The sequence below is a fragment of the Haemaphysalis longicornis genome, unplaced genomic scaffold, assembly GCF_048455015.1.
Source record: "Haemaphysalis longicornis isolate Haplotype H1 unplaced genomic scaffold, Haemaphysalis longicornis Haplotype H1 scaffold_2, whole genome shotgun sequence".
In the NCBI taxonomy this organism is placed as follows: Eukaryota; Metazoa; Arthropoda; class Arachnida; order Ixodida; family Ixodidae; genus Haemaphysalis; species Haemaphysalis longicornis.
The window spans coordinates 265178578-265194677 of NW_027526295.1; the positions used below are offsets into that span (position 1 = coordinate 265178578).

At 46.2% G+C, this 16100-nt stretch overlaps 2 protein-coding genes across 3 annotated transcripts in view; one reads left to right on the forward strand and one right to left on the reverse strand.

Moving 5' to 3' along the window:
• The window catches only part of LOC144170633 (single-pass membrane and coiled-coil domain-containing protein 4 homolog), a 59995-nt gene that overhangs the window by 2615 nt on the left and 41280 nt on the right, over window positions 1-16100 (forward strand). The gene's annotated exons all lie outside the window — the stretch shown is intronic.
• LOC144170632 (B-cell linker protein) lies at window positions 2848-14875 on the reverse strand. Of its 2 annotated transcripts, none has more exons than XM_077700549.1 (5): window positions 14853-14875; window positions 10285-10333; window positions 9381-9511; window positions 8492-8535; window positions 2848-4444 (listed from the first exon to the last, which is right to left on the reverse strand). In XM_077700549.1, exons 2-5 carry the CDS (start codon window positions 10305-10307, stop codon window positions 4058-4060), a joined length of 585 nt encoding a protein of 194 aa, XP_077556675.1. In that variant the 5' UTR covers window positions 10308-10333; window positions 14853-14875; the 3' UTR covers window positions 2848-4057. The 2 variants fall into 2 exon arrangements, with proteins under 2 accessions (XP_077556675.1, XP_077556676.1); XM_077700550.1 differs by lacking the exon at window positions 14853-14875 and adding an exon at window positions 13237-13457.

Sequence of the window (16100 nt, forward strand, 5' to 3'; positions counted from 1 at the left end):
CGCAGTGCACATAGCCCTGAAGCGGCTGAAATGTGAAAGTTGCAAAGACGCCCTGACTGGGGATAAGAGCATCGTGGTTTCAGCGACCGATCCAATGTACAACCTTGTCAAGGATATTGACAGGGGAGGACTTGTTTACCCTGCAATGGCAGCGGTGAACGCTGTGGCCCACAACTATGTTGTCATTGAGGAGCTCTCTAAACGAGCAGAGTTCTTAAATGTTCCCAACCAGCGACAGCTCGTCACTGAGCTAACGTCACAGCTGCTGAACGACGACGACTCTTCGGACTTCGACGACTGCGAACAAGGACACAAAAGTGAAGTTGTTTTAAAGCATGTGCTGTGGTGCAGTACAACATCCTACTCAAGAATTTTTGCCGAGTGCTCAATGACAAAGTGCAGGATGAAAACAACAAGTCCAGAAAAAGGAAACTGCAGACACTGACAAATAAATGAGCCAACGTTTCATTGCTCTCGAAAAAAAACTCATTTGTGCGACTTTTCCCTTTTTTGTTTAGTATATCATAAAGCGGGAAGCAGGCGGCTGCGGCAAAAACTCGTGCAATTGCTTGTCCACCGCGCTCGCGTGCGGCCGGAGCAAGCCCCCCGGCCTTGAAACCTTCTCTAGGTGGCGTTGGATAACGCTGCTCTCCTCCTCGCCGCTCGGCTCATCTCGTGCCGGCTCAGGAAGACACCGGCAACATTGTCGCTCCAGGAGCCCTTAAAGGGGAAGCGTGCTCGTCTCGTGCCGGCCTAGGAAGACACCGGCGTCACTGTTGCTCCAGGAGCCATCTCATGGTCGGGGCTATGTCCCTCCCTTGTTGTTGCACCGTCCACATTCCAATGCGCATGCGCGTGTCTCCTCCATTCTCTTCTCCTCCAGCTGTATAAAAGCAGGTTGCTGTGTAGAGGTGGATGGTTTGGCATTAAGGGAAAACCACCATGCCAGTCAACATTAGTGGTAGTGTCTTCGTCACCGAGTCGGACTGGCGATGATGAGTAAGACTACTTGCCTCAAGGCCATGTAAAAAAAATGCATGCCAATCCACCCTGTGAAGGTGGTTGGAAAGTGAAGCTGTAAACGACACCCAGAACGATTACCGAGGCGACGTCACTTGAATTCACGCACGTGTCCCTACAAAGAGCGAAACCAGAGACAAGATAAATGCACTTAATTTCACCCTTTATTACTTCAGAGAGATATTCTGTGCTAATGTTAAATCATTGCATGATCTACAAATAGTGGTTGGTTGAGTTTTATTGGTGAAACACGAGTAGAAACTCTTTTTTTTTTACAAAATTAAAGGAAGCTCAAACCTGGTGTTGTCTCACTTCTCCTCCGTCTCTGCCGCCGCCAATGGAGGCGAAGATTGATTGATTGATTGTAGGGTTTAACGCACTGACGCAACGCAGGCGATGAGGCGTGCCGTAGTGGAGGGCTCCGCATTAATTTTGACCATCTGGGTACCTTTAATGTGCGCCGAAATCTCGGACACAGGGGCGTTTTTGCTTTTCGCCTCCATCAGAAAAGCGGCCGCCGCGGCCGGGAATCGAACCCGCGACCTCGTGCTCAGCAGCACAATGCCTTAGCCACTGAGCCACCGCGGCAAGTTGGGAGTCGAAGAGATCGGCGGAAGAGGCGAGGGAGAAGTGAGATGCCATGCATTGGTGTGAGCTGCCTTTAATTTTAATCAACTCCTAGCACACGCGCAAGGTGTGCACACGGCCGTTACACGTGCCATGGGACCTCTCGCACCACTGTGTGAGAGGTCATGCGACGCTATCACATGGCATTCAGCGAGAACGTAAGGGGTAAACCTGAAGATGTGCTTGGTGAGTGCGCCGTCTGTCTCCCTCGTCTCTGCGTGGGCTCGTAGCTCAATTGGTAAGACAACGGGCTCTTGCTCCGTTTGTCTCTTCGTTCCAGGTTCGATTCGTGGTGGTGCCAGTAACTGTTTGTTTGTTTGCGGGAGTTTTCTGTTGACACCAACAGTTGCAACAGAACCCTTGGGGGGTAGAGGTAAAAAGTTTCGCTTTAAAAAAGTGCTGATGGTTTGGAAGCTCCAAAAAAAGTAGGCTGACAGTTTTCTTAATACTATGTATGGCAGGCCCAGGGAAGAAAAACAAAAATGGACGCCATCCGGCCCTGCACAAGTGGATGTCCAGCGCAGCTGTTGTGAACCACTGCACATGCTGACGGGGGAGGGTATGACATGTTCCTCGTTGTCTCGGCGGGCTTGTCGCTTGCACTCGGCTTCTCTGGTGGCAAATGCTGGGTCAAGCCTAACACATGCGCCAGCCCTGCAATGACGTCAATCCCCCTCCCCTTTCAAAAGCAGCTGCAACTTTTACCAGAACACATGGGGGTGGGGTTCCCATTGTTCACTGGCACCTTATCATCCACCATGTGGTTTCGATGCTTGTTTTGTGTTTTTTTTTTCTTTACATGAATATTGAGCTCCATGCTACGTGCCTGATTAGCCCAACGCATGCACTCAGCGTCTTAGGCGAGAATTGCTGGTTCCTGCTTGGGTTTTTTGTTTGCGACACGAAATTTTCCCACCAACGAGAGGCTAACAGCTGCACTCTAAAAATTATCAGTATGTAAATGCATTGCACTACACCGTCACTATGACTGAACAGCGGAATTCATGTGAGACAGTGGGAGGTCATATCCACTCCTCATGACTGGACAGCGATGTGCCACCAAAAGGAAAAAGGAATAAGGAGTGCAATGACAACGTTACAGGAGAGGGCATATTCAGGAAGAGTGCGTGGGTGTTTGTGTAGGTATGAATAAACCACCTGCTGTTCTATGTTTCAACCTATTTCTTCAAAAGAGGAAGCGACCATGAGCTTTCTTTTTATTCGCTTTACCTTCTGTAATCCAACATTCAGAATTGAGACAATTCTTATTCAGCCCTCCGTGAAACTGAGCTTTATCGAAACTGAGCTTTACCTAAACGGAGCTTCACTGTGATACACGAAACCGACATGCTATTATTACACATCAAGTTTGCTCCCATGAGAGAACAGACTGCCATTTTCCTTTGTACATTTACAAACAAAAAATGCACCAGGTATAAAGTTTAAAGTCCCTGAAATTTAAGGCACCTTTCCTGCATTTTCCATGCATAAGAAGTTCATAACATGCCTTAGCAATGTAAATTCATGCAATAAATTTCCGAGCTTTCAGTTAGGCTAGCATTCACTGAATGTACATACTTGGTTAAAAAGAGAAGAATGTGATGCTTCTACTTTTTAAGAGTAAGTAAGCAGCACTGAGAAGCACTAAAATTATTCATTTGTTCTAAAGGCCCGAATAAACATCTCAACATGGTTGCCCACAACTGCAATCAGTAACGTAGATCAAACTTAATTTAAGAAAATGCTAACTTTTTACAGCTCACTCTTGGAACACTCTTCTGAATGAACGGCTTGCCAATTTTTTCCAGGTGTCGTGTCCACACTAACGTAGACTCATGGTAAGGATTTGTGCACCAGGCACTATTTTAGTGGCACTGTACAGGGGCAATAAATATTCTGGAAAGTGCAGCCAGACATGTGCCCACTGCAGGGAGGCAACATCAAACACATTCGCTACCCAACACTGGCGCCTGTAATATGTGCAAAATAGCCACCCCTACTGCTAGCATGTACTGGACATTACAGTACGACGCAACAATGCACACCAGAATGGAGAGTTGCAGCATTATTAAGAAGAGTATTGTAAGCTTCCATTTCCGATGATGCAACATTATAGGCAGCAATAACCATTGCTCCAACAGCTGGAGTTATTAGAACAGATCCTAGAGCACCACCACAAGATAGCAGATTCGACGGCAGTGGCAAACTTGGCACATAGATACATCTGCAATGCGCAGCCATTAACTTTGTTCGCAATAACTTACGCTGTGATGCCGCACATCACAATCGTTCCTGGAGTGCATAAAGGAGGACCACCGACATTGTTTTTCAATGGCTCCCCAAACGTATCCGCATTCCCAATGCTTTGTGGGGAGGAACACTTCGCACCAGAGGCACATGGCAGCGTGTGTCAAACCAGCATCAAGTCCCGCTTGGCCGGGATGCCCGGTGGCTGGGCCAGGGTGGTGCGTCCCGCGGGGCGTCCCTTGGAGGTGAGCAGGATGGGCTCTCGGCGGTGGTGTGCCACGAGCTGGGCGAGTGTGGCGAAGGAGTGCTCGCGGGGCTTCTCACTGCCCAGGGCCAGGCGGCCGTCGGCACGGCGCCGCACCCGCAGGTGGAAGTCCCTGCCGCCAAAGCGCAGGCTCAGGGCAAAGGGGGCGCCCCCGCGGCTGGGCCGCACCACAAAGGTGCCGTCGGGCGTGCCCGACAGCAGCCGCTCCGCCTCGTCGCGCTCTATGTGCAGCAGCCAGGGAAGCTCCCCTACACCGCCTCCACTGCCGTCCTCCTGCTGGGGACGCTGCGTGCCAGGACACACACTTGGAATAGGCTCACGGCACAGGATGCACTGGTCCACGTGGACTGATCGAGACTACATGTACGCTGCCCTTTTAAGGTGGCAACAGTCTGTATTTCTATTACTATAACCTAAAAAATGATACACTCAAACCTCGTTATAACGAAGTTGAACAGGCGCTGTAAATATTTCGTTATATCCATTATTTTGTTGCATCAATTATAACAGTTTATGGCCCACTGTACTGCTTTGAGACCACGCATGCAACGGAAATTGAATAGAAGACAAGTATTGTGCTGGATGCACGCACTGCCCATTTTATCGCCCGCTAGACATAGCTGAAAGAGTCTGTGATGGTCCTGTGTTTCAGAAATCGCATGCGAAAGACTTCCTTATCAGCGATGGCCACCGCGTTCATGCTGTTTTCGCCGTCTCCGTGGGCACTTAAGAAATGACGTTGAAAGATGAATCATATCGAGTGCCCGAGACAGCGCAGGCACGTCGAACGTGTGTGCACAGTCTTCGTTGTTGCTGTGTCAGTTCGTCCGGTGATATCTGCGGCAACTGCATTGTCCGGTTGGGTTCTCCGTAATCGCCATGCCGGCATAAGCATTTACATTAATCGCAAAAAAGTCATCTAGGGGACGCCGTCCTCTTGCTCCGACCCGCTGGCTAAGCTAGGGACGGTAGCTTAGCGAGGAGGATCCGTCAATCGGCCACGCATGGCGTGGCTCTGCATGGCCATGAGGTCGATGAGGAATTTTAAAACAGCTGCGCCAAAAGAGTGTCGAAATCTCCGGAATACTTCATGCACCATGGTCAGGTTTTTTTTGTTTTTTTTTTTGGGGGGGGGGGGAGTCTAATATGGTTCTTTGGATCCATTGACGGGTCCATTTTGCTTCGTTACAATGTTGTTTCAAATGCACACTTCTCTAGGGAGATTTCAAGGGGAATTCGATTCACTTTGTTATATCCATTATTTTGTTATTTCCCGTTACATTATAACGAGGTTCCAGTGTAAATGCGAAAAGACATATGACTGCTTCAGACTACTATTTTCTGAACTGCAATTGCTGATTACCTCAGATTTACTAGATGTTTCGGCACTGCCCTCTTCAAGTGGATGAGTGGAGTTTCACAAGTAAGCTTCGTCTGTCATCTGTACATAGAGCACACGCGTAGATGCACAAGCAGGCTATGCAGACTTGTGCCTTCAAAGCAAAATAAAAGATTGTCTGTGTACACCCTTTATTAAACAACTTGCAAACTGGACCAGAAATGAAACAGTACCACTTTAGAAATACTACATGTCAATATTTGTTTGTGAATGAGTGGTACACATGCAGGCAGAGATAAGATCATGCTTTTAATGAGACTACCTATTGCAGCCAACCAATTTCTGTTCTGAGCTGTTCATGCCACACGTGACATGAACAGCTCGTGAGTGGCATAATCCTATGACCCAGATCAGTACTCTGTGTTCTCTTCCTTCTTGCAACCATGATGGCTGGCTGGGAATTCACCACTGCTTTTAAGAAACTGTAAGGACAGAATACAACTCTGCTTAAGATGAAAGATTGCCTTGTTGGGCTAACACTCGTAGCAGTTTTAATGCAAACTTCTATCAAAGAAGTGACTGGGAAAAACAGACCAAAGGGTGGCAACAAGACAGCTACTTACAATGGGTTACATATAACTTGCGCAATTGGCCAAGGCCAACCAAACTACCAATTATTGAAATACTTTTGTGAGGTTGCAGCTGGAGCTTGCAGTATACAAGATGGTGTTATTTTGTGGCAATAAGGCAATTAACAAATGGCTAATCAACAAGAACCAGAGGGAAATGCTAGTGATGGCTCTACGAGCTTCTGCGACACTACTAAGTGGTTCTCACAACAATGTGACAGCTTCTGAAGCTGAAAAATTAATGAACAGATTGAGCCACTGTTTTCTCATGAGCTGCTAAATGTATAGCCATGTGAGCTCAAGTGCACTTCTATCCACTTTCATCGTCCAAAGCCCAAAGTCTATGGCTACGGTGTACTATACGGTAAAACACCGTGCTGTGTTTTACTAGTTTTGACCAGGGATTACAAACTTCAGTTCTTTTTTTAATGGAGCCGGGTCCTTGTAGTGACCGCCCTTTTTTGCCTGTTACCTTAAGTACACCATGGGGAGTTTGCCATGAGTGTTTGAAATTACCTCTTTGAACTAAGGTAACTAGCTGAGGTAACTATGGTAACCTCTTTGAACTAGGTAAATCTGTGTGTCGCCTTCATGGTTCCTTTAATGTATCCTCATCAAAATGTCCCAGCATGTCAATGCTACACTACAGCAATTAAAACAGCACTGCAGGTCATTGATAATTCATGCAAGCATGCGTTGGCTCTCCTCTCTTCATGCTATTTCTTATTACAAAAATGTTTTCCAAAGTTGCAAGCCAATTTGTAATTGTTCCCAACAAATGGCTGTGGCTCAGCTCAGCTAATTTTGGTTATGCAAAGCAAAAGCTTGGCTTAGTCTGGTTGAGTCATGCTTTTGCTTGGTTAACCTTTGATGTAGCTGTTCTGCCTCAAAGCCATTCGGTCCCATGCATCGCTCACAGAAGGAGGCCCGTGGAACGCGGCGTTCGCTGGGGCGAACCGCTGTTCTTTTTCGCCAGGCGCGAGGTGAGTCACGTAGCCTGAGACGACCCAGCGGCGCATACATGGGAAGCGGCGGGGGTGGTTGGCTGCTGATCAACCAATCGGCCGCAACCGCTCGTGCTGAGCAGAACGACTGAAAACAGGGCCTTGTGCGCAGCGCCAAAAGCAGGCTGCCGAATCTGTCGCCAGGAGTGTGTCTTCGGTCAAGAGGTGAAATTGCGCATCCGCCACGAAACCGCTGGACGGAAGTGGTAAAGCTTTGCTTTAAAAAAGGAAACATTTTTCTTTTGTGATTTACTTTCAAAACAATTTGCCCTATGCAGCTTGAGAACTCCTCACACATATTCAAATACTGCATTAAAATGGGCAAAGTATTTGAGATACCCGCCCGTTTCCAACAAACTGTAAAGTTGTAAAGTGCCAAATGCACACATCAAGGAAACGAAGCAAAAGGATACCTGGGTGGACTGTCTCATAGGGCGACATTTTTTAAAGTTCACATTATAGTTTCAAAAAATTTCACATTTGCAGTTCACCTAACCACTGCAAGGGGCGCAACATTCTTGGGTCCAATTTAATAAGATGTGCCAGAGAGGAGTTACAAGCAGACCTTTTCAGGGTCCCCTTCAGGCACGCAAATGCTAGTGCTGCTCATGGCATTTTAAAGGCAGGTGCACATGTACATCTGCATGCAGTGACTGAAGTTTCTCCGATGCAGCAATTTCCTTCTTTTTCACTAATCACATGTGAATTTATGTGCAATCACTTCTTTAATGTACAATAGATTACAACACTACGGGGCAGCTCAAGCTTGTAATTGAATACAGCAAATTTAATTTTACTCGAGATAAAATAAGTTTTTGCGGTCGAAATTGTTTTTCAACTAAATTCTGCACTGACGAGTCAAAAAATAAAAGAGGGTGGCCAGGCCTAGTTTAGGCAACCCTATCTATTTAGTCAGTGAGTGGGGGATTTGCAACATTATTAAGAAGCGAGCTGTGTCCTGGGCATATTTTTCACAGACGTTCTAAGCGCTTAGCATTTCTAGGGTCTCCAAGAGTGTCACCTGTAAGAGAAATCATAAAAACATGGCAACATGTACAGCCCTGTAACCATGACTGCCTCATGGGTCACTACAATTTTTTTTCCAAACCTTCCATGGCAGTCTGCTGATGAACCCTTCCTTCTAGTTGCTGCCTCTATCCATCCACGGGGTTTATTAGTTACCTACCCATCGCTGCTTGGCTGCAATGCATGGCACTGATGTCACCAGAAGAGTTGCCACAGCTGGAAGCGACGTTACTTCTAGCACAACACAATTCTTTACCTAGACTACATTGGGCATCCATTAGAAAAACAAGTGCTGACAGCTAGCACTAAAGGGGCAAAGCATTTATTAGCTCACCTGGTTGGATGGAACTGGAGGCAATGGACGGCTTACAGCACCACCTGTCAGGGCAAACACGTACAACCAAGGTTCATAGTGCAACGAAAGGAAAAGAAAGTTTCGACACTTCCAGGATATTTTCTGAGTAATTAGGCCAATGTGTCCTCAGATTGCACACTTACATGCCTAAGCTACACATAATTCCCATGCAACAAGGCGATGAAACAACCTCGGCCCGTATTTTGTGGGGGCACGAGAAGCTATCGGCACCCTGCAGAATTTGGCTCCTGGGCACCTTACTGCGAAGCTAAGTGAATGTTAATTTTGTTTAGAAGTGCCTCAAAATTATGTAGAATTCTTGATTTTAATCTTTAGATTTTCAAAGATAGTAGTTTTGTCCCGATGCCTTGCCTGGATTTTCAAGGTACAGTTTGTGCTCACTCAGAAAAACGACTGTGTTTCCAACCTCATTCACGCAACATTTCTCGCGTATTAGGAATCACTTTATTCATCAACAGTTCTGCCAGCCGAAGACAGCTTCGTCAGCTAGTCTTGCAATGACCAATCAACCATCCAGGATTATGTACCGACTTTCATTGTAGTAAATAAAAAGACACACTAATTCCAACTATGAAGCAGTGTAAGCACAAGACACAGGCAAAATGTTCTTGTGTTCCTGTGTTTGAGACATTATGTGGAGTGCACAAATCATACTGGGCTAAGAAAAAGAGAGACGAGTAACAATTATTACACTGAAATAACCCAACTCCAATGTCCCTGATCAAAAGAATAGATGTTTGTAACATCCCCTGAAAGAAAGCACAACTTGTAAATGCACCCCAAGGTACTGTCAAACAATGCAGATGGAAGAAAGGAAAGCCACAGAGAACAGGCAAACCCAGCCTACCAGGCACATAGGGCTTTGTGCAGTGTTGTGGAGGACATCCCACGGGCTCATAGTCCCCAGCCTGCAAGGGGACCTCGTAACCGGAGTCGTCCTCAAAGTCAGTGTCCCAGCTCCAGCTGTCATCGTCCGTCCTGCAGGCAGAAAATAGTGAAGGAAGCTACCTACTGCAATCTTGTGGAATCTAATCAAGTTTGTTCACAGGCTTGCCTTCCAGTGAGCCAGCCTAAGCTTTTTCAATGCTTAGTACCCTTTTTCACACCGAGTATGGCTCTGTCTGCTGGTAAATGTTATTGTAGAACTGTGCACCAACCATGCAGCGCAACATACATTACAAGTTCAAGAAGGCTGGGTTTGGCATGTCACAGACAAATTTAAAATTGACTTGAGACACACTGGCCATTGTACAATACATTGTAATCAATGATAGGGATCTGTAGTGCTTCTGTTTTTTACAGTAAAAACCTCATTACAAGAGACACTTGGTTATAAGAGACATTTGGATGAGAACGGTTTGGCTGGTTCTCCTATGCTTGCCATGTTAGCAACACCGCATACAAGAGACCTTGGTTACAGAAGACAAGATTCCTGGGTCCCTTAAGTGCCCCTTGTAACGAAGTTTTACTGTAGCAGAAAAAAATTTTCAAGGCCTTTGTCTCCAGTATTGTTGCATAAGAGGGATTATAAGCACAGCACATTTCTCATATCTTGTGTTGTAACAACAGCTCAGGATTGGTATTAAAGCTTGAAAAATAAAATAAAACACTGTAGCTCAAGAATTTCTGCTTCTCTCAATGCTGCGTTTGACAACGTCGCCTCCTTTTTCATTTGGTAACAGGATGTCCAGCTTTCAGTGGCACTGAACCGTGCCACCTAACTAAAGAACCAAAAGCAGCCATATGCTTACCCACTGACTGCTCTGCAATCCATGATGCATGGGTAAGGCCAGTCAGGTCCTGCAAGCAAGTCAATGGAGGCCTGTGAGGCGTCTGACCAGCATGGCTCGCTTTTATTACAGGATATGAGGTGTGTCCGTCTCCAAGCAAAAGCGGTGTCCTCTGGGACCTTTCAGCAATTCTTTTAGGTTCCTGAATATTCGCGAAAATGCTTTCCTCTAGCAAGGCAATGATGAAAATAAATTTCAGCAACAACACTGTAGCAGCTGGGCTACATTTTATTATCAGTAGCTGGAACGAAAACCATGCTGACAAAGCCAGGTGTCACATTTGTTGCTAAACAATTTCAGCTTAGAATGTTTCACGTTACCTTTCTTGCCCATGTTATTCAAACTAAACACTCATCCTTGGCTACATGGTTATGCATAATGTTTAGCAGTTAGGAAGTCTACAATCTTATCAACGACCGTTCATTTCACCTAATGTTGAAAAACAGTTGCCGTGGCAAGGTGACAGGCATTTCATGTAGCACTCCTTTTTCTTTATCCTCTGTAATCAGTTTGCATTTGCAGCAAAGATAGGCACAGCCAACACTGATTTACGTGTGCTTTGGTCAAAGGTGTATGGTTAACCTTGCCTGGCTGCTGCGAGTGCTTATCAGATTAAATCAGCCTGCAGGCACGCTATGGCTTTGACAAATGAGTGGCGATTCCGTGACTGGTTATCTTCGAGCAAGTCACATGCTATGCCAATGTTAGCGGGGCCCTCACTAATGGGTCTCCTTGTAAGACGAGTTTCTTGTTTATTTAAAACTTTACTTGGTTGGCTACAAAATCGGCCACTGAGGTCTTGAGTTTTCACCACTTAAACTATCACGGCTTTTGTTCCATAGCCCTAGATGACCCCTTTTTGTGTAGGTCAATGGATTGATGCCTGATAAAAGTGGCTCTTGATAACTTAAAGGAGCCATGAAGACAAAATACAAGTTTGGTTTATTAGAAAGGCTGCTTTGTCCTGATAAAAATGATACCGATTTCATCGCAAACTTCCAAAAACTAACGGAGGTATTAAAGAAAACGTGTGGAGCTGTGGCGACTCGCTAGCAAGTTTCCAGAAACTTTTCTATGACGTCACAGAATCTTGTTTGGGCGATTGACGGCGGTCGAACTAATCAATCGCCAGGACACATGACTTGAAGATTGCAGTGGGGCTGCTAGTTCCGTTTGATCGAATCACTTGAATGCTAACGTGCACCTAACCCACTGAAAATTATGTTTTTAGTGTTGGCCCTTATGACGTCACTCGCGCCGATAACACGTCACTGTGGTGCGAAATTTGAAAGTTCTTCAGTATTTCTTGCGTTGTTATCGGTTAAAAAAAGTCTTTCGTGGCCGGAAAAGAGCTGAGTGGGGTAATGAAGCCGAACTCTTTAAAGTGAAACAAAGTTGTATTTTCTCTTCTTGGACCCTTTAAGCATGGTGGTGATGCTTACACAGATCGAATTTTCTGAACCGTGCACACAACGTTTTCTACGAAAAATGACACCCCGCACCACCATGTGAAAAATGGTGCTGCTGCACGTCGGTGCTACATGCTTATGTTCACGTGTGAAATTTAACGTTGAAGGCACTTAACACACACAAATCCAAAACATGGCCATGAAGGTATAATGCACCTTGTATGGGCACACCGGCAAAATAAACACCGATAAAATAAAATTCCAACTTTCAATAATGCTGTACGAGCTCTTATATAGTGAATTATTGACTACAGCAAACTAAAAACAAAATTTGGTTCGTCACGCTTTATTTGCAAAAATTATTCGTCACGCTTTTGTGTGTCTGTGTGTATGTGTGCATACACACACACACAGATTATATATACATATATATATTGAGTGTGGAAGCAAAAAAACCTCTCAAAGAGCGCAAGAAAGTAAGGTAAGCAAAGGCAGAGACAAACGAGAAAAACGTTAGAAAATAAAAGTTCACTGATGTGTCAGGAAGAGGACTTCCTTTACAAAAAAAAGTTTACTGACGTTTCAGGGAGAGGACTTCCTTTCAAAGGAAGTCCTTTTCCTGAAACGTCAATAAACTTTTATTTTATTGTTTTAATGTTTTTCTCGTTTGCCTGACTTTACTTACCTACCTTATATATATATATATATATATATATATATATATATATATATATATATATATATATATATATATATATATATATATATATATATATATATATATATATATATATATATATATATAACTAAAACTAATTTTGATAAATCTCCCAGGGGCAGGAAACTAAAAACACTCCCCCATCCCAAGGCTAAAATCGAAAATTACAAGTCAGAAAATAGGCAACCTGTCTCTTTTTTTGCCGTATGTTAACTGTCATCGGCCCAAATTGATTGAGGGTTTCTCTAATCATTATTTATTTAGGTCTAATGTTGTAACTTTGAGCCACTTATTTGAGACACAGTCTGTTTGAGCACTACCCAGATCAAATTCTAATTACGATACCGTACTTAGGCGACCACAATCAGCCCACGCGACATGCTCAGCTACTCAGCCCCGCCCATAATTACCTGCCTCTCTGCTACACCGGACAAAATGGAATCGGTAAACACGGGCCCTGAATAAAGCGGTGCCTACATTTTCCTTCCTCCTCCACATCCTTTATCAGGTACGATGGACAAAATTAATACGCTTGGAAACCCAGGCGGCTTGAACGCGCATTAATACGGTACCAACAATTCATCGGCCCACTGTCATTCAGTCGTGAGCTAAACAATGCAGTGCCTGAAACCGGCCATTCGCCCTGCGTTTGTTCATTTCCCACGCCGAAAAAGCTTGCGCTGAAGCAACAACGCGCCCAGTTTGACGCGCATACATTTTTGACCTGCCCGGTACTTTTGTATGACACCTGTTGGACGCGCGCCCATCAAGTGGTCGACTCCTCACCAAACAGCTGTCAGTACGACGAGGCCCACGGCAGCGCTGCACAAGGAGAGGTGGTAATGTCCATGTTTCAGCGGCTTAGGGTGGCGGTCACAAACTTGCCCTTCAGTTGCAGCTCCACCCGAGAGTACGAGGGCGTAAACAAGCCGCCCAGCGCAGTCCGGCGTACCAAGACCGGCCGCTTGTAAACTAGAGCACGCTGGGGCACTAGAATAACAACTTTGTCCAGTCATAGAAGTTATAGAGGAGGCTATGGTCCAGTAGTGCGAGTGGAATGGCGAAGCGGCTTTTAGGCCACAGCGCCGTCCATTACCGTAAGTGGCGCTGCCATCGGCTTATTGCCGTCGGCGCTGCCGTCGGATAACCACACAGTAGGACAGTAGTAGCTCCATTCGATTCAGACGCGATTCCCTGCAACGCCTGCACCGTTGCACGGTGCGCTGCACCAAAGCGCTCGATTCGCCGCTGCAGGAATGCTGCCGTGCACCGCGTCGCTCGATTGCTTATGGTGCTGCAGCGGTGCCGCCGCGGTGCAGAGAACCGCTGCACCTGCTACGGAGGAGGTGCAGCGATTCGCTGCCGTGAGCGTTCGGGCGTTGCGGGTTGGCAGGCGGCTACCGGCAGTTGCGGCGACCGCGTGAAAATGTCCGTCGAGCTCGAAGATGCGTGGGACAAACTTTGCGTCGCCGCTGATGCGTACGACGCAACCCAGATGGCCGTAAATATCCAGTTGTAAAGGACGACAGGCGAGGATGATTAGCAGACGACTATGCCTGCACCTCGCTCGATTGTAAGCACGCAGGGGCGCTACTGACGGTGCAACCGTGATGCACGGCACCGCGGAACCACGCTGCTGCACTGCACCGGCACCACAGAACTTCCTCTGCAACGTTGCCGTGCACCCCTTCTGAATCGAATGGAGCTAGTATTAACTCTATGAACGTGTGGGGTGGGGGGCAACAGGGCGGCAGGAGAGAGGAAAGATGGGGGGCGTGGGCATGTTGATTAGGCGAGGAGGAAATTGGCAAAGGGAGAATAAGGGCTGTAAGGATCACTTACGGGTTTGTGGAACGGTGGGTGGAAAAAAGACACGGCTGGGAGTGGCCTATCGGTGGACAGGGAATTACGCCAGAGAACAAAGTAATGAGTGGGTGTACTGCTCCGAAAGGAAATAAACAAATTCAAAGAATCCGGCGAGGTGATATTAGTAGGAGACTTAAATGCCCACATTGAGGATCCAGGTGGATATACGGACTATAACGGCGCCCAAGTTCTAGATATGTGTGAAGAACAGCAGCTGGTGATAGTTAACCGGGAGCATAAATGCAACGGGCAGATAACGTAGCATTAGTCTTTCATAGACAACGGCCTGGTCTCAGAGCACACGTACGAGCGGTTGAACCAAATGACGATAGATGAAGAAGGGGAAAGCAGCCTGCAATCCTGAAATTTGACAGTGGAGCGGCTAGGCAGGAAACACCAGCGGTTGGGCTCCCGAAATTTAGCGAGAAACAGATAGCAGACATCGTCAGTAGCGTCGAAAGATAATTACAGGCCCAGCCCATGAAAGTCTTGGAATATGACGAGGTTGTTAGTTGTATTCACCCCGAGATCCTTACCCGAGATCGAACACGGTCGGACTCTGGCGGCGGAGGGACGAACCGCTCCTAGTGTGGATGGCGCTTTCACGTCGTCTGCTCTTTCACGTCGCGCGCGGCGCAAGACTCGTGTTGCACGCGATAAAACAACCAATATCATGTGCACTTGTTTGGCAGTAAGCAATGCCATAGTTACCTCGGCTTCCGCATTCCCTCTAGGGATGCGATAATCAGCTGCTGTTGCGGGTTAATGCGCTGGTTTACTTTCACGAAACATCTCCGCCGTGGTGAAACGTGTTATACGTGTGAAACATGTTATAAACATTGCTTCGACACATTGTACTTTTCTAATTGATGAGTGCAGTCGTCTGCCGTTTCGGAAAAGGCAAAGGGTGTTTTTCGAAGGTGGCGTGGGGGTTATTTAAAGGATAAACGTTTATACATGAAACGGGTAAGAAGCGACAAGGCCTGTGCATACCCGTAGATTTTCCGCACCCCTGTAAAATTGCGCTGTGTAACAAACAAAAACAATTACACTACACTATCGCCAATACATTAGCGGGGACGTATTTTACACTCGGAAGCGCTTGTGTGATCGAATTCTTTCCGTACCTTTTCGAAACTAAATACCATTTTTGGACAGTCGTTGCTTATACTGTGTTGATAATTTTACGTATTATTTAAAATACATTTCTGGGGATGCGCAAGAGTATTTCGGGGGGATTTCTCGGTAAAATTAAGCAGTTGTGAGTTTGCGCCTGTCGTGTGGCATTTCTTGTGCCATTTTCATATATCCCATTTTCAAATCCCGATATGAATCAGCTTGTCCAGAAATGTTTCACTGAGCATAACCAAATGCCTAATATGGTCACGTCTTAACCTCTTAAGGTGGACCTAGGTTTAAAGAGGGAGGAAAAATTCCGTAATATAATGTACGTTGTTGCCCACATCTGTGGAGGGTGTGTCCCGTGATTCGCTGGATTTTTTTTCCCCCACAATGCTTGCTTTCAATATAATTCTGAAAAAGGGCAGCCACGATTCCTGGAAAATCTCGGGCAAAAATGGGGTTAATCAGTTTTGAAAATACCGGCGTCTACTCGTTGAAGTACTGCTTTTTCATCGCTACGGAACACGACGCCGAGCGAGCGTATTTTCAATTGAAAGTAATAATGACAACCAACGTTTGGCTTTTCGCGTTACATGCGTTCTCTTCTCGCTGCGCTTGAAACATTGGCAGAACCCCCCCCCCCCTTCCCCACACAGCACACG